Raw genomic sequence first — 19,178 nt, forward strand, 5'->3', positions numbered from 1 at the left:
TCAGACCACAGTAAATTTATTTATTATTTTACCCCTTTAGGCTGGGTTCACACTACGTATATTTGAGGCTGTATATTTCAGGCCTCATAGCAACCAAAACCAGGAGTGGATTGAAAACACAGAAAGGCTCTGTTCACACAATGTTGAAACTGAGTGGATGGCAGTCATATAACGGTAAATAACTGCCATTATTTCAATATAACAGCCGTTGTTTTAAAATAACAGCAAATATTTGCCATTAAATGGCGGCCATCCACTCAATTTCAACATTATGTGAACAGATCCTTTCTGTGTTTTCAATCCACTCCTGGTTTTGGTTGCTATGAGGATCTGACTTGAGGACCAAATACTGCCTGAAATATACTATGTGTGAACATAGCCTAAGGGTGCGTTCACACCTACAGGATCTGCAGCAGATTTGATGCTGTGTTCAGTTATTTAAATGAAATCTGCTGCAGAAAATCAGCTGCAGATCCTGTAGGTGTGAACGCACCATAAAGCTGCATAATAACCTAGTATACAGTAAGCAGCAATGATCCCTATAGAGGTGGCAGCTGGAAGCCAAAATGTTATTTCCAAAGCTATGACTATGCATCAGGGCTTCACAATATATAAAAATCACTCAGTCTGTTGGTGACCATTTTAGTCGACATATGGGGCCCTATTAATATACTGCACCAGCATCTGGTTATTCTGTGGAGTTGTAATTCAGTCTACAGCCTCCTTGTGCTGCTGGAAATATTTTCAGTGTAAGACCCTCAGTATATATTGGGGAAAAATTTAGGCAGACAAAAAAATTTTAACAGACAAAAAAATAGTGTCAGCAATGTTTTTGTGTCCGTCAAAAAAAACGGATCCGTTTTTTTTATAATGGAAGCCAATGGAAAAACGGATCAAAACGGATGCACACAAAGGCATTCCGTTTTTACAATCCGTTTTTTTTCATCCGTTTTTTGAAGAAAAAAAAAAAACGGATGAAAAAAAACTAATTGCAAAAACGCAGTGTGAACCCAGCCCAATACAGTAAGTATGTAAGGTAAATAGGTACCTGTAGTGTAGAAATTCCACCATGTGGTAAGCACCTGTAAGGTGGTGTCCCTTCTGCCATGTAGTTTGTAGCTGCAGGCACTGTGTGTTGTATTACAGAGATACTGGCTAGAGATGAGCAAACCGGGTTCTGGTTCGAGTCCATCCGAACCTGACTTCCGGTACTGGGAGCGCACGTACCGGAAGTCAGGGCCCAGGCGGCACTAGGAGCTGTGTGATGCGCGCGCTGCTGGGGAGAGGACCGGACACCCCCGCCAGCTGCGCATCAGCCGGAGACTGCAGAAGGAGAGAGGATCGACGTGGGAACGCAGGGTACGTGAGTTGTATTTTGTTATTTTGGGGTTATTTACTGACTGGGGGGGGCATCTATAAAGGGGAGAAGAGGGGGACCATCTATAAAGGGGAGAAGAGGGGGACCATCTATAAAGGGGAGAAGAGGGGGACCATCTATAAAGGGGGGAAGAGGGGGACCATCTATAAAGGGGGGGAAAGAGGGGGACCATCTATAAAGGGGGGAAAGAGGGGGACCATCTATAAGGGGGGAAAGAGGGGGACCATCTATAAGGGGGAAAGAGGGGGACCATCTATAGAGGGGAAAAGAGGGGGACCATCTATAAGAGGGGGCAGAGGGGGACCATCTATAAGGGGGGGAGAGGGGGACCATCTATAAAGGGGGGGAAGAGGGGGACCATCTATAAGGGGGGAAAGAGGGGGACCATCTATAAAGGGGGAAAGAGGGGGACCATCTAAAGGGGAGAAGAGGGGGGGGGACCATCTATAAAGTGGGGAAAGAGGGGGACCATCTATAAAGGGGGAAAGAGGGGGACCATCTATAAGGGGGGAAAGAGGGGGACCATCTATAAAGGGGGAAAGGGGGACCATCTATAAGGGGGGAAAGAGGGGGACCATCTATAAAGGGGGGAAAGAGGGGGACCATCTATTAGAGGGGGAAAGAGGGGGACCATCTATAAGAGGGGGCAGAGGGGGACCATCTATAAAGGGGGGAAAGAGGGGGACCATCTATAAAGGGGGGAAAGAGGGGGACCATCTATAAAGGGGGGAAAGAGGGGGACCATCTATAAAGGGGGAAAGAGGGGGACCATCTAAAGGGGAGAAGAGGGGGGGGAGAGGGGGACCATCTATAAGGAAGGGGGGGGGAAGAGGGGGACCATCTATAAAGGGGGGAAAGAGGGGGACCATCTATAAAGGGGGGAAAGAGGGGGACCATCTATAAAGGGGGGAAAGAGGGGGACCATCTATAAAGGGGGGAAAGAGGGGGACCATCTATAAAGGGGGGAAAGAGGGGGACCATCTATAAAGGGGGGAAAGAGGGGGACCATCTATAAAGGGGGGAAAGAGGGGGACCATCTATAAAGGGAGGGGGGAAAGAGGGGGACCATCTATAAGGGGGGGAAAGAGGGGGACCATCTATAAGGGGGGGAAAGAGGGGGACCATCTATAAGGGGGGGAAAGAGGGGGACCATCTATAAGGGGGGAAAGAGGGGGACCATCTATAAGGGGGGAAAGAGGGGGACCATCTATAAAGGGGGAAAGGGGGACCATCTATAAAGGGGGAAAGAGGGGGACCATCTATAAGGGGGGAAAGAGGGGGACCATCTATAAGGGGGGAAAGAGGGGGACCATCTATAGAGGGGAAAGAGGGGGACAATCTATAGAGGGGAAAAAGGGAGACCATCTATAAAGGGGGACTATCTCCTATAGGATTAGCACCCTCCTCTCCTGACATCCTCTGTGCTGCTGGGACCTCCCCTATAGATCAGCACCCTCCTCTCCTGACATCCTCTGTGCTGCTGGGCGCTGCGACCTCCCCTATAAGACCAGCACCCTCTTCTCCTGACATCCTCTGTGCTGCTCGGACCTCTCCTATAGATCAGCACCCTCCTCTCCTGACATCCTCTGTGCTGCTGTGACCTCCCCTATAGATCAGCACCCTCTTCTCCTGACATCCTCTGTGCTGCTCGGACCTCTCCTATAAGATCAGCACCCTCCTCTCCTGACATCCTCTGTGCTGCTGTGACCTCTCCTATAAGATCAGCACCCTCCTCTCCTGACATCCTCTGTGCTGCTGTGACCTTGGGGGGGCAACATCAGGGGACCAGGTGAGGTGGCAATATGTTTATTGGGGGCAGTGGAGGTGGGGTGGGCAATGCTTACTGGGGGTAGCAGCAAGGGACCAAACATTATGTTTATTGGGGCCAGCGGGGAGGCAGGCAGTGTTTATTGGGGACAGTGTGGGGGGGCGCAGTAGCAGATTATAATGTGGGCGAATTGACTTGGGGGGGGGGGGGCCAGGTTGGGTGGACAGTCCGGGGCCCAGGGTACATTTAATCCGCCACTGCAGCCACCGCTAATCAAATGCCGAAAGTTCGGGTTCGGATGGACTCGAGCATGCTTTAGGTTTGTTCATCTCTAATACTGGCATAATACAGCATCTAATAAAACATCCCAGCCATTTTCCTTTGGGTATGTGTGGTATCTGAAAGGACATGATGCCTCCACATTTAAATATAAGGTGTTCAATGGTACAATAAGACAGACGTTCACATCTGAAAATAAACTACATTTGTGGTGTACATTGGCAAATAGAGATGAGCGAACCTCGAGCATGCTCGGGTCGATCCGAACCTGAACGTTCGGCATTTGATTAGCGGTGGCTGCTGAAGTTGGATAAAGCCCTAAGGCTATGTGGAAATCATGGATATAGTCATTGGCTGTATCCATGTTTTCCAGACAACCTTAGAGCTTTATCCAAGTTCAGCAGCCACCGCTAATCAAATGCCAATCGTTCGGGTTCGGATCGACCCGAACCTGGTTCGCTCATCTCTATTGGCAAACTATCAAAATGGTATGCCTGGAACGAACATAGTGTAGTAGTGACTGGTGCATTTCTGAGCATTTACAGTTAAAAAAATAAACTGTATGGATATCCTGGTAGACTTTGTTCGGTCCATTAAAGGCAGTGAATCGATCACGGGTATACTGTGGTGTATAACTGCTTACTGCCCTGCTGATTTTCCAACATATACCAAAAACATAGAGGGAGATTTATCATACATGGTGTAAATTGATACTGGCTCAGTCGCCCCTAGCAACCAATCAGATTCCACCTTTCATTTTCCAAAGAGTCTGTGAGGAATGAAAGGTTGAATCTGACTGGTTGCTAGGGGCAACAGAGCCAGTTCTACTTTACACCATGTTTGATAAATCTCCCCCATAGTCTATAGATGTCTACAGACTAAGAATTTTAACGTGACCTCTATATACATCTATAGATGTCACTTTAAAATTCTTTTGGCATGTCAAAAGCTTTGATCGGTTGGGGTCTGACCATTTAGATGGCGACCGATCAGGAAAATAAGCCAGGAGTAGTCTGCTTTTTCCCTCCCAGCTCTGTGGTATATGTGTATTTGGGGGCCACATAATGTGAGTCTATGGGGGCCACCCAGGTAGGATGGACGCAGAGCGGGGAGAGGAACACACAGCAGCACAGACTTCTCCCAGCGATTCCTCCTGATCGATCGCTGCCAAAACACTCATGTCACTGTGACATGTCAAAAGTTTTTTCTATAACTGGTAATATGTTTGCGTTCTCAAATCGGGGGTTGCCGATGGCCAGGCTCCGGCCGCCATCATCCACACATTTCCAGTTCCTATACATGGTGTCCTTAATATTCATACACATAGTATGCCCTGTTGATAAAGTTCTTGAGTGACCGAAACATCCAACAGTAATATGGTATACTAAAACCCATACTTAACTTCCATTACCCGTATTGGAAACTGTGAAAATTTAAATTACGTAAATAAAACAAAAAATGATGGCAACTTAACAAAAAAATTTTTTTTTAATGACCGGCACTCTGAAAGCACTTCTCTCCCTGTCTTGCTCATTGCTGCTCAGGATGGACTCTGTAGACACTTTATAAAATCCACCCTGTGCATTGACAAGTGAAACAGGAAGAAAAACGCTTAACCGAGCACTTCCGCCTCCGTCTGTTAGTTGGTTGGTGGCTGATATCCTGACTGATCTAAACTTTTGCCAGTAGTTTTTTTTTATTTTTTAAAGAGAATGTACCACTTATAAAAATTCTCATACTACCTTACAGCGCTGGCGTATACATCCCTGGGCCATGGTACATTTTATTAAAACTGCCCTCTGGTTCCCATCGTCTTCTCCAGTTTGTGATATGATAATCAGGCCACTCTACGCACTAGAGGAGGGCCCCATGGCGCGGCCAGACTTAAGATGGAGCCGTGTCACAGAAGGGAAGGGATATCGGTACACTGGGGATGCCGGGCTCGCATCCATTACATAGAGCGGCTTGGTTTGCAAATCACAGACCAGCGCTGATGGCAGGAACCTGGCGGCGATTTAAAACATTGACTGTGCCACCAAAATCTTACTGATCTAAGTGGTATATTTGGTATATTTATACTTTGAGATAGCATAGACTATTCTGGCTGTGGTATTACACCTTCATAATACACTGAGCTCTGCAAAACTTCTAGAAACCTATGTGTGAGGCTGTATTCTGGTGCGAGGACATTACAGCTATAGTGTTCCTCATGTTGTCCCCTCTTCTTCTGCAGATACGCCCAGTACCAACGCATGCTCAGCAGCTTGTCTCAGTGCTCCTTCTCCATGGGTAAAACTCTCCTGGTCCATGACATGAACCTCAGAGAAATGGAGAACTATGAGAAGATATACAGTGATATTGGTAAGTATTTTCTATAGCAGTTATAATGTAAATGGAATAATCTCATTGTTTTATGTATGAAGCTGCACCTCTGATTTCACTGGGGGCTGCCTTTTAGGTTATGGTTTCTGAAAGAAAGCAGATGTGTTTTGTAATCCTGGATAACTCCTTTAAACCTAAAATTGCCCCTATTGGTCATAAAGTTATCCCTCATACCTTCAGTACTGGGCAGTAATGCCTCGCAGCCAGACTCCTGAAAGGGAAATCTCTAACCACATTTGGTTTCATCTTCTGCCTGAAACGAAACTATTACAAAGTTGTGAGTCCTGAGATTGTGTTTACCATAGAGATCAATGTGTTCATTGTGATAGATGCACTCACTGTCCTCACCTAGTGCTGATTGCTGCTAACTGCATCAGAGTTTTCGTACTGTAGCCAGAGACTAACTCCTGTCTTCTATTAGAACCTTAAGACGTGCTCAGTCACACTGGTACCTTGACCTTCATTAAGAGCTGCTTTGTGTGAATGCTGTAGCTGTGTTATTAATTACCTTTAGTTTGACTAACTCAAGGTTTTTTTTAATCTTTTAAACTTTAAGGTTTAACAATAACTGCTGATGATTACATTTTACAATTATGATTTGTTACTTTTAGGTTAGGCTACCTGTTACTAGCATAGTTATAGCATGGTGCAACAGCCTCTCCAGAGCAAGCAGTGATTGCAAATTACCTCGCACTATAAAAAGGTTGCCACATTTTGCAGTTCCTGATATGAACATTGGTGGTAGTAGAGGGGCCCATATTGCCACTTACTGCAGCCACTTAAAGGGAAACTCCAGTGAAAAAACAATTCTTTGAATTTAACTGCTGTCAGAAAGTGCCAGAGATTTGTAATTTACTTCAATATAAAGATCTCCAGTCTTCCAGAATTTTTTTTTTTCTTGAGTACTCCTTTAACCCTGCTGTTCTGTTCGGTTCTACTATACACATATAATGTTTCGGTCATTTTTGACGGGGCCTATTAAGGTCTGGATTTTTAACTAACTAGTGTTTTATTTGAATATCTTTTGCATTATTATACTGTATGTGAACATGGTTGTTCATAAACAAATGAAAAATGAAAAAAAAAACTTAATTTATATATTTTTTTGTGTCAAAAAAAGTTACTTGGCCTTATTACATTATTCATGCATACTGCACATTTGCACACAAAAAAGTATTTTTAAAACTGTAAACTATAACTAGTAACATCAAACTGTATGTAAATATATTTTAAAAAAACACAAAAAAATAAGTCTAGTTTTTTTTCTATATAAAATATGTGAAATAAGGTTCAAGGTGCTAAATTTATTATTTGCATTTGTCACAAGTATAATTTACATGTCTTTTGCATTGAGTACTTTGCACTTTGCAACATATCACATTTGATTTGTGATTACTTGATGTTGGAAAGAAGGCGCATCATTTCCGTTTTAGGCTGGTTGCACTGCTGGTGGAGGCCGTGGCCATCGTCGCAGTGCTAGTGGAAGCCCTTGGTTGACTTTCTTCAGCATGCTCTTGGATCCTGTGGACAATGGCTGCAGCTCCATCACCTCTGGGTTTTACTTTTCTTTGTTCAATATATGGGCTAACGAGTGATTTTCCCAATTCCTCTAAAAAAATTTCCCATTCTTCTTTATACAGTTTATTTTTGTTCCAATTTGGATCTATTTCACGCCAAATGCATTGTACGCCGACACATCAAGAATATTGTAAAAAACAACCATTGGCCACCGATTAGTATCAACTGCCCCTTTAGTGGCATTGTAATGTAACATCATGTCTGGCTTTCCGTTGTCTCTGTTACTGTTTGACCAAAATGAGATTATAACGCCTTTATTTTTTTCAAAAAATGGTTGGAGATTAGTATAAAAGGCTATCGGTCATTTTTGACCGAACAGTACAAAAGTAAAAAAAGACATGGAGCAAAAAATAAATAAAAACTGCTATTAGTAAGAACCCCTCAAATGAGGAAAAGTCAATGAACCACAAGTTTCAGAACCGCATAATGAATATTAAAAAAAATATCAAATTTCAAATTCGGTCATTTTTGACCGAACAGAACAGCAGGGTTAAAGCGACTCTGTACCCATAATCTGACCCCCCCCCCCCCCAAAAAAAAAAAAAAAAAACACTTGTACCTTCGGATAGCTGCTTTTAATCCAAGATCTGTCCTGTGGTCCGTTTGGCAGGTGATGCAGTTATTGTCCTAAAAAAATACTTTTAAACTTGAAGCCCTGTGCCAAATGGTAGTATCTGTGCCCTAACTTTGCACAATTTCTCTGTCCCTCCTCCCCACCCTCCTCATCATTAGGAATGCTCCAGATTGCCTCCTATTCCCCACCTGTGGCAGCCCGGCACAGGGGCTGGATCATTAAAGGAGAAGTCCGGCCAAAATTAATTTTTGATATGTTGTTACTTATGAAAAGTTATACAAATTTCTAATGTACATTAATTATGGGAAATGCACATATAGAGCTATTTCCCTTAATTTAGTAGATCAGGAAGTGTTAGAAATATCTCTGAAGAAGTGACGTCACGACCCAGGGTGTAATTCCTATGGAGTGTCCAGCAGGGGGCGCTCTCTATATAGAAGTCTATGGGACTTTATTGTTTCTATGGGTTTCTATGTAATGTAATGTAATGTAATGTAGTGTACAGTGCTTTATTGAATGAATACATCTATGGAATACTTTGGGGAGCAAGTGTCCTTGCTCCCCAAAGTATTGCATAAATGTATTCATTCAATACATTCAATACACAGTAAGCCCGCCGATCCGCCGCATTTCCGCCGAATTTCCGCCGCATTCCCGCCGATCCGCCACACGCCGATCCGCCGCATTCCCGCCGATCCGGACCATATACATTGAACTACAGCTCCCATCATCTGCTTATAGTATGAACAGGTGATGGGAGCTGTAGCTGGGTAAGGGATATCACATGCCGCCGGGCGCCGCTCAGTACACAGGAGCGCTCCCCCCTCCTCCTCCTTCCGTGATAACTTCCGCCTATACCAATGCTGACTCCCTGCCTGGCCGCCGCTCTCCGCTCTCATATACCGGCTCCCGGCATCAGCGCGGACACCAGGATGCATCGGGAGCCGGTATGTATGGGTGGGAGAGCGGAGAGCGGCGGCCAGGCAGGGAGTCAGCATTGGTATAGGCGGAAGTTATCCCGGAAGGAGGAGGAGGAGGGGGGAGCGCTCCTGTGTACTGAGCGGCTCCCCCCTGCGCCCGGCGGCATGTCATATCCATTACCCAGCTACAGCTCCCATCACCTGTTCATACTATAAGCAGATGATGGGAGCTGTAGTTCAATGTATATGGTCCGGATCGGCGGGAATGCGGCGGATCAGCGTGTGGCGGATCGGCGGGAATGCGGCGGAAATTCGGCGGAAATGCGGCGGATCGGCGGGCTTACTGTGTATTGAATGTATTGAATGAATACATTTATGCAATACTTTGGGGAGCAAGGACACTTGCTCCCCAAAGTATTCCATAGATGTATTCATTCAATAAAGCACTGTACACTACATTACATTACATTACATTACATAGAAACCCATAGAAACAATAAAGTCCCATAGACTTCTATATAGAGAGCGCCCCCTGCTGGACACTCCATAGGAATTACACCCTGGGTCGTGACGTCACTTCTTCAGAGATATTTCTAACACTTCCTGATCTACTAAATTAAGGGAAATAGCAGTATATGTGCATTTCCCATAATTAATGTACATTAGAAATTTGTATAACTTTTCATAAGTAACAACATATCAAAAATTAATTTTGGCCGGACTTCTCCTTTAAGGACCTGTGCAATGTTCAGCATGGAGAAAATGTTTTAGTGGCATTCCTAATGATTAAGAGGGTGGGGAGGAGGGACGGAGGGGTGGTGCAAAGTTAGGCCACGGATACTCCCGTTTGGCACGGGCTTCAAGTTTTAAAGTATTTTTTTTAGGACAATAACTACATCACCTGCCGAACGGACCACAGGACAGATATTTGATTAAAAGCGGCTATCTGAAGGTACAAGTGGTTTGGGGGGGTCAGATTGTGGGTACAGAGTCGCTTTAAGTGGAAGTTGAGTGGATGAAAAAAAAGTATGTTTGATATAGCAGAAGAAAAAAAAGTCTCCAACATACCGTTTAAAGGGATACTATTAGAGATGAGCGAAGCGGGTTCGGGTTCGAGTTGGCTGTATCCATGTTTTCCAGACAACCTTAGAGCTTGATCCAAGTTCAGCAGCCCCAGCTAATCAAATGCCGAACGTTCGGGTTTGGCTGGAACCCGGTTCTCTCATCTCTAGATACTATAAGTGGGAAAATAGAAATAAGCTGCAAGGCCCATAAACTCCAATTTCATATTCAATGATGACTGTAAGTGGTTAACAGTCCTTAATAGTATGCAGTTTGTTTTCTTTAAGGGTGCGTTCACACCTACAGGATCTGCAGCAGATCTGCAGCAGATTTGATGCTGTGTTCAGTTATTTAAATGAAATCTGCTGCAGAAAATCAGCTGCAGATCCTGTAGGTGTGAACGCACCCTAAAGGGGACCTACAGATTTGATGTTTGTGCTCATTAAGGGCCAGTTCACACTGAGCAAGATTGTCGTAATTCCGTGGTGAAGCTCTCCGCTGCTGAATCCCGCCGCGCTCAGTGTCCTGCTTTGAGCGAATGGGAGAGCGCACGCTCGTCCGCTTCTTCTCCTCTCCGCTTAAAGAATTAACATGTCAGTTCTCTGAGCGGAGAGCGGCGGCAGCGGACGAGTGTGCGCTCTCCCATTCACTTACAGCAGCACACTGAGAGAGCTCCGCCACGGAATTACCACGATCTTACTCAGTGTGAACTGGCCCTAAGGAATCAAAATCCACAAAAAAAAAACACTGAAAGGTGTGCATCCAACCTTGGACTATACTTTTGAAACAAGCACTAAACCTTTAGTTTATCTTACCCACTTTTACTCTGCGGTTGGGTTTGTCTATTGTCGCCTGCAAACAACAATTTGGATTGGTGAGACGCTGACTTTATGGCATTACCGATAATTATCAGCTCCTATGATCATTGCTTAATTTCCAGATACATCTACATACATGTGTGAATGACCTCCGTAGCATCTTTATCTGCGTCTTTAGCAGCTGACTTTGTTTCTTGTATAAAGTTTGACCTCAGTCTACACATTTCTCTCTCTACATGATCTGAAACATCTCTGGTTCATGTTCTGCTTCTATTCCCAATGCAGAGAGCAGCATCGCAGCCGCACATGAAAAGATTGCAGAGTGTAAGAAACAGATATTGCAAGCCAAACGCATCCGAAAAAATCGTCAAGGTAAACATATTGTACAGGTCCATCCTGGCTTTACTGTATAATTTGTGTGTAGAGGTCCCACTTGGCTTTACTGTACAGCTGGACATAGATAGATACATAGATTACTGTCATCAGATCCCAATGATAGTAGATTGATTGATTCATATATTATTTTTTTTCAGAGTATGATGCATTGGCTAAAGTCATTCAGCATCATCCAGATCGTCATGAGACATTAAAGTATGTATCCAACATTCAGACATATCCCTCTCTTCTAAGTAACTCAAATGAGAAGTCCAACGGAAGTACAAAAACTGCAGGCAGGCCGGTGGGGGCAGGAAAATAATAGACAACTTAACTCACCCCAACTCGTGCCTCCACTCCGCTGCGCCATTCCCGGGTCCTGTTCACATCAGCCAGTGACTTGCTGCTCTGCTAGCTGAAACTTCACACCCCTGGCTAAGTGATCGCTTGTCCAGCCAATCGGTGACTGGGGCAGGACAACACCCCAGTGTCTGACTGGCTGAGCGGGCGATTGTTCAGCCAGGCTGATGTGAATGGGAGCGGAGAGGGGCGCATCGGCAGCACAAGGACGGGTGAGTTCAGTTGTGTATTATTTTCATGCCTCCACCGACCTGTCTGCAGTTTTTATACTTCATTGGGTCCTCTCCTTTAAAGGACATATACACATTGCAATCATTATTTTTATTGCTTATATGCACGAAAAACTCCTAGTCTACTTGATTTAAGAAAAAAACTTAACATTTTGTGCTTATAGCTTCCAAGCAAACCTAAATGGACACTGCAGTCATGTGGTACTTCATTGCCCCCTACTCTCTTCTTCCTAACCTTCAGACAATAGTAAAGTAACATATGACTGCAGGAACAGACTACACAGTGAGTTTGCATGTAAGCTGTAACAATGAACACACATTGGCCTACAAAGGAGCTGGCTACACAAAACAATAGAACTTTTGTTCATGAGGAGTAATTGCAAAATTGTTTAATTATGTTACATTTTGGATGTATCGTAGAAATAAAAAATACTTTCATAAATGCACATACCCTATAAGGGGGGGGGCTATGAGGGAGAAAAACATAAGCCTAATCAACATGCTTTAGCAATAAAAAATAAGGCATACTAACTTGCTTAATCCCCCTCCCTGCTGCTGCGGTTTCATTGATGCCTGATCCTTGTTGCTGACACACACACACACACATGCTGCCCACTAAGCCGATCCCTTCAGCAGTAACCTACCTCATCCAGTGATTGGCTTAGCAGGCATTGCCTCTCTTCCAGCAACATTAAAGAAAGCAGTGAGCAGCGGGGGATCAGGAAAGTTGGCATTCCTAATTTTTTTTATTTTTAAAGCACCCTGACAATTGTTTTAACTATGCATCTAGACATGTATCTACATGGTCAGTAGTAGTAGTAGTAGTAGTAGTAGTAGTAGTATTGAAACTAGTGTGTGTGTTACATTACAGGCAGCTTGAAGCATTGGACAAGGAGTTGAAGCAATTGTCTCATACCAAAGAGAATGTAGAGGATAAGGTAAGATTTCAGATTTGGGGAATGTGCTGAAGGGTTTGTCTGCCTAATACTATTATTTGTATGTCTCATTTAGGCAATACAGGCCCACCACTTATATGCACATATATGTGAGCATCTGCATAAACCAATAGAATAGGGCACATTTACTAGTACATCGTAACTTGGAACAACTTTCAGTATACAGTGTTACAGACAGTCCAGATTTGTGGCTTGTGGAACTCTGACTACTCCAGCCAATCACCATTGGCATTTCACTGGTAGAAACCTATGTATTACTGTAGGCATGAGGCTGTCCAATAGTGCCTCTTTACAGTATAAGGCTATGTTCACACGCTGTAAGAGAATGGCCGGTCTCTGAAAAGATCATCCCAGCAGGTACTGCAGTATCGGCCAGGTGATCTTTAGCCCCACAGAGTTCTGATGCGGGCGTATCCCTGCACGACCGCATCAGAACTCTCCACTGCAGGCCATAGTGCACACTGACAGGCAACTGATATGTCAGTTGTTTGCGGGGCCGCTAGGGATCCCGTCCAGAGTGTATACCATGTGTATACGCTCTGGCCGGGATCCCATAGACAGCAAGGTAACGTATATTTTCGTAATAATCATGGCCGTTGTACAACGGTCGTGGATTTACGAAAATATATGTTGTGTGTGTATATAGCCTAATGTAGTATTATGCATCCTGCAGGAGAATGCTGTCTTCCTCAGGACATTCTCTCTTGCTCTGTCACCACTTTCCCTTGAAACCTACATAGCAAGTAATGGGCAACTGTAGTTGGCACCTTGAATTATTCAGGTCCCTGGTTGTAACATATAGCCATTTGGTTGCAGAAAGAGCTAAAATGTATAAATTATGAATAACACATGTCATTTACTCCTGTCCTCCAGGGACTTGTCAGATAGGAACATCATGATATAGAAACAAGTGTACTGACATTTTCCCTCTTTTGTAGCTGGAGCTAAGGAGGAAACAGTTCCATGTACTACTCAGCACCATCCATGAGCTTCAACAAACACTGGAAAGTAAGTAACTGCATATGCAGATGTAGTCAGACCTGGCCGCATCTAAGGGTACTATTACACGGAAGGTTAATCGTCCGAATTGGCCCGATTCGGCCGATTATCGCTCCATGTAATGAATACAACGATCAGCCGATGACAACGATCATCGGCTGATCGTTGATATAGGTTTAGACCTATTTTCGTTGGGCGCTGACCACACTTTGATATGAGTAGTAGCGGTGTGCGGCCGGCGACTGACTATATACATTACCTATCCACGTTCCAGGGCTGCTGCTGCGGTCTTCTTCTCCCCAAGTCCTGCACGCTCTAGCTTCAGAGTGGCCTGTCAGCTCACAGGCCTCCCGGCCAATCACAGGCCACGGCGGTCCCGGCCTGTGATTGGTCTGTCATCGGTAACTATGTCCCTGCAGCCCTTGTTTAACTATTATCGGGCCGTGTAATAGGTCCAGTAAACGAGCAACAATCTAGCAGATCGCTGCTCGTTTTCAGGTATTATCGGGCCCCCATCGGCCCGTGTAACCTGAAAATGAGATGGGAGATGTCAGTCTTTAAGTTAGGCTTATTTTCCTAATTTACATATGAAGAACAGTAAAAAAAAAAAAAACTTGTTATCAGAGAGCAGTGAATTGTGTGAGGTCAGATAAGTTGCACAGTTATAGCAGTGTCACATGACTGAGTGCAGATAATCTGCATATGGATTCCTAGAAGGAAAACCAGAAGAAGTCTTACTGTGAATAGAGGAAAATAATGACATAGGTCTAAGGGGACATTCACACAGTCCGTGCACAGAAGTGGTGCTACAGGGTGGAACTGCCGGCACCCTGATACATGATGATGGGAGGTCCGAAGCAGAAGCTCCGTTTAGATCTTCGTGCCACAATAACATGAGGATTTTAACAGTTTCAAAGCTCCCAACATCATCATAAATGATGCTGGGAACTCCGAACACCATTTTGTAGCACATCTTCCATGCACCCCTAAGTCATTGCAAGATAAGCAAAGCAAATGTGCTCAAGATTTTATGTTGGCTTTCACTGAATTTAATTTATGACTGATATTCATAAGTGGTATTTTCCTTTACTTTGGTAATCAATGCCATTATTGAGAAAGTTAACCATTCACATCTTTGCATCTCAGTGTTGCCCTCTAGTGGTGTGATTTGTTTCAAGCTGTGTACAGTTACAAATCGTGTACAATTATATCAGCCTTAAAAAAAAAAAAAAAAAAAAATTGTTTGGAATGTCCTAGGAGACGTTTTGATCGGTGGGTCTGGGTGTTAAGTCACCTGCTGATCATTAGAGCTAGCGGGGAGAAGCGCATGGACATGTGCTACTTAACCCCACTTTGTGTGTAATGCTGCGTTTACACGGAACGATTATCGTTTGAATTTTCGCAATAACGATCGCATTTGAGGGATAATCGTTCCGTGTAAACACAGCAAACGATCAAGCGGCGAGCGAGAAATTGTTCATTTTGATCTGTTCTCAAATCGTTGTTCGCTACAAATTTGCAGATCGTTTCGTATAAAGTCTTTCAAAGATTCACCCTATGTGAAAGATGGGCTTAAGCGATCTTATAAATGTTTGCAGTAACGATTTTTCTTACAAATTTTCTAACTATTTATTTGTCTAAACGCTAATTGTTATAAAAACCAAATTGTTGCTTCAAAATCGTTAAACGCTTTATTGGGCGAGTTATCACTTTGTGTAAGCGCAGCATTAGACAGGAGATGGACCCATCGACTTTCTAATGAAGTCTGCTCTTGTTGTGCAGACAGACTGAGGTGTGAACACCTATGTGCTCTATCGGTTAGGATCTGAACACCCAGTCCCTACATTGACATGAAAAGTCTGTCCAATCTGCAGTACAGAGTAAAGGGCCGATAATCGCTACTGCGGCCTATAATCGGTCCGTGTAAAAGTGACCCAGATCAGCTGAGGATAGTGAAAACGCCCAATCCTCAGCTGATTGATTCTTTAGAACAGGCTGATGGCCACACATCTTCTTGTGTAAGGGTCCCTTCTCCACCATGGGGAGCCGGAGAAGAGAGGGACTAAAGACACAGCAGCTGCATGGGGAATAGGATGCTGAATCGCAGCAATATGTATGTATGTACTGCTGTGTGATATGAAAACTGACAACATGGATACATGTATATTCTTGCATATAGTTTCCCTTTATTGTCATCGGTCTCGCATTCCTTGCTTACACAGGAAGATGTGTGGCTGATGGCCATAAATTTAGAAGCCTGCCCTAAATACATGATCAGCTGAGCATCCCTGCCCTCAGCTGATTGCTGTCACTCTTGCACAGGCATATTATCAGCCGAAGGAACGTTTTTGTTGCAAGGCTCCTGGTCAATAATTGTTCTGTGTAAAAGGCCCTTAAGTTATAGTGTGTCCATTAAGGTAGGGCCTCACTCTTCAGCAGCTAGAGAAATGCCTCACCTTCTCTTGGTGTGCTGAGTAGTTATACACATGGAGCAAGAGAATAACAGAGACAATACAGTAACAAAGAGAGGTTATTATATTTAGGATGTAGGATTAGTGTCTTGTTGTGTAGTTATCCTGCCAACCTAATTAAATTTTTTCATTGAAATCTAGAATACCCCATTAAGTCTGACAACTGATTGTTTTTAAGTGCCTAAAATTATTTATTTTCATTTTGCTGTCTCTATGGCCAGTCTTCTCTTAAACTTGGTCAGCCGTGTATCATTGTTAAGGCACATCGTCTAACACAGGAGAATAGAATAGGATGAGTCTGCTGGATGGACAGAGGCAACCAAAATCTGAAAATATAAGCCCAGGCTGCCATAACGTTACTGGATGTGCTGATCTCAGTGAGCACAAAGCAAAGTCTTCATAATAATAGTGTAATGTCCTGTGCCCTGTGATCTGTGGCTGCAAATCATTTTGTGATCCACAATCATTTTGTGATCCACAATATACACAATGCTTCTGTTTTGTACAGCAGGTCACATAAAGAACTATTGACTTAATTCATACTCCTGTCCATCTATCTCTTTTGCAACTAAAATTTACTAGACAAAGAGCCACTGTCACTTTTGATCAGTCCTAGTTTTACAGTCACTAGAGTGATACAGGAGAAGTGTGCCCTAAGATCATTCCCTCCCAACCCTGTGCCATGTGACCAGGTTTTTTAAACTGACCAGCGCTAGAAGGGGGAATGACAGCAGGATCAGACTACACAGGTTTGGTTGTTGTCTGTCAGCAAGGAGGTGTATTGAAGATGTACACACAGAATAGTGTAGTTCTGTGTGTTGCTTTATTTTTGTGTTGGCTCAGTATAAATTTTATATATATTGATTGATTGCAAAAGCTTTCATTGATCCAATTTCTCATGATATAGTGTTTTCCTATAGACTGCATCTTATCATGTTTTCCTGTCTTTTCCAGATGATGAGAAACTGGCTGAAGAATCTCAGGATTCCCAAATGGAAACTAATACTCAGTAGCTCACCCAGGACCTCAATTGTCTTCTTACAGGAACATGCCCAGTGCAGGACCTCAAGGGTCTTTGCATACGTTGCTCATTATTGTTATCTATCAGTTTTTCCTTTGTAGAGATGGCATTTGTGTACTGTTAGCGTATATGTATAATACTGTGTACAGACGCCCCTTTGCACTGTGTATACATAACAGATCAGAAGTACGTTAGCACATACATATGATAATTCAGTTAGTAGTATGTGTCTTTGTTGGAAGAAAGTTGGCCTTTGAAGTGTTTTGTGTACTTTTACAATAAAAGGATTTTTAATATACTTGATATATTTGGATATTCATGGTAAGGAATATTTTGTTTTCTAATGTGGGATTTAGATCCCTTCATATTATAATTTTCACACAACCTCAATTTTTTTTTAAAAAAGTGTCCGTTTTTTTATTTAAAAAGTCGTCTGTTATTGCCGCAATTTAACTAACTGCAATGTAATGCATTAAATGGAATGACAGACGTCCAATGCCCACAGTGTATAAAATGAAGGACGTTATGTGCACGGACGTCAAAATAATGGTCATGTCAAGTATTTTTGGACATCTTTTGCAAACAGCGAACATTATTTTTTAGTTCACACAGTTTGTTTGTTTTTTGTCACCGTCCTTTCTCCATTTTTACTATTAAATTCAATGGACTTTTAAAACTTAAAGACACACCCAAAGGTCAATTAGTCCACCCAAACTAGAATAATGTACCAGCAGCTGTTATTGCACTGACAGGCGACTCAAAATGACGGGCGTCACTTTAAAAATTCTAAACGGACAAGAAAAAATGTTGTTGAAACCATAGGCTTCCCACATAGTCTTGGTCAGTATTTTTAGCCAAAACCAAGAGTGGGTCACAAAAAATGGAAAATCTTTTTATTACATTTTTGTGTCTGCTCCACTTCTGGTTTTGGCTAGAAATACTGAACAGAATACTGTGTGTGAACCCAGCCTTGTGCTGCAGGAAATTGTATTATAAAATCTATTGTCCTGCTCTGTCTCCTAGTCTCTTGTCCCTAGTACAGGAGCTAGAGTAGAATCTCATAACATCCTACAGTGCTGGCTTCTGTACTGGACACAAGAGGTAGGGAACTCTATCTCCTAATAATGGAGCTTGTTCACACAGCTAATGGAAATAGAGCTGCAAAAACTAAAATGATTTTCATGGCTAAAAAGCCACATGGACTGAATATTGGAAACCCTGGTCTCAGTGAAAGGCAACAGCAGTTCCAGGACAGCGCTCAAAGTGGGAATCAAATCAAACAGAGACTTTATTCCACCATGCGACATTTCAGCAAAAACCTCCTTCAAGCTTTTTACAGAAATTTCACATGGTGGAATAAAGTCTCTGTTTGGTTTGATTTACAATTTGGGTGCTGTCTTGGAACTGCTGTTGGATTTGAGCGGATCTTGGATCGGGGCAGTGAAGCGTGCACTATACAATTTTATTTATGACCAATGCTCCTATAGACTTGTTGTTTTCAGTGGGAGGCAGGGAAGACATGTCTCCTCTTTACTACATAGTTATGTATTGTAACTTTTGACATGCCTGCGTGACTTTTTTAAAAGTGGCAGGAACATTTGAAGATCCAGCCATAGATGAACGATAGCAGATTTGGCCTTCCTCTTTATAGTTGAATAAAAACGGTTTATAGAAATAAGACGTTAGAGGTAAGACAGCACAACTCATCTGATGTATAAGGCCGTATAAGCCTGAAATGCTTATGCTGGTGATTTATCTGTCACATATATTTTAACTACTCTCTGTTAATAAATCTTACTGTTAGTCTGCATTTCACTTCTAAGATTTACACAAGGGGCACTTAGTAACGGCACTAGGGCTTTTATTTTTAATTCCTTCCACTTTGACACTTCAGCTTAGTGAATCTCTTGTAGATTTGCGCTGAAGCCACATTATCTTCCACTCTGAGATCTCTATTCATTCCGGCTCACAATCAGATGAAGGGAAATTGTATAAATAATGAGCGGC

The 19,178-nt window shown here is 43.2% G+C and overlaps 1 protein-coding gene across 3 annotated transcripts in view; it reads left to right on the plus strand.

The window, feature by feature from the left end:
• THOC7 (THO complex subunit 7) overlaps positions 1-17,469 on the plus strand; it is a 49,124-nt gene extending 31,655 nt beyond the window's left edge. For all 3 annotated transcript variants that reach the window (XM_069966940.1, XM_069966941.1, XM_069966942.1), the window contains 6 exons: positions 5,659-5,786; positions 11,045-11,131; positions 11,293-11,350; positions 12,596-12,662; positions 13,619-13,688; positions 17,105-17,469. In XM_069966940.1, coding sequence (XP_069823041.1) covers positions 5,659-5,786; positions 11,045-11,131; positions 11,293-11,350; positions 12,596-12,662; positions 13,619-13,688; positions 17,105-17,163 — 469 coding nt within the window. In that variant the 3' untranslated portion in view covers positions 17,164-17,469. The remainder of the gene's footprint in view (positions 1-5,658; positions 5,787-11,044; positions 11,132-11,292; positions 11,351-12,595; positions 12,663-13,618; positions 13,689-17,104) is intronic.
• The last annotated feature ends 1,709 nt before the right edge of the window (positions 17,470-19,178 follow it).

This window comes from Dendropsophus ebraccatus, chromosome 4 (genome assembly GCF_027789765.1).
Source record: "Dendropsophus ebraccatus isolate aDenEbr1 chromosome 4, aDenEbr1.pat, whole genome shotgun sequence".
Lineage (NCBI taxonomy): Eukaryota > Metazoa > Chordata > Amphibia > Anura > Hylidae > Dendropsophus > Dendropsophus ebraccatus.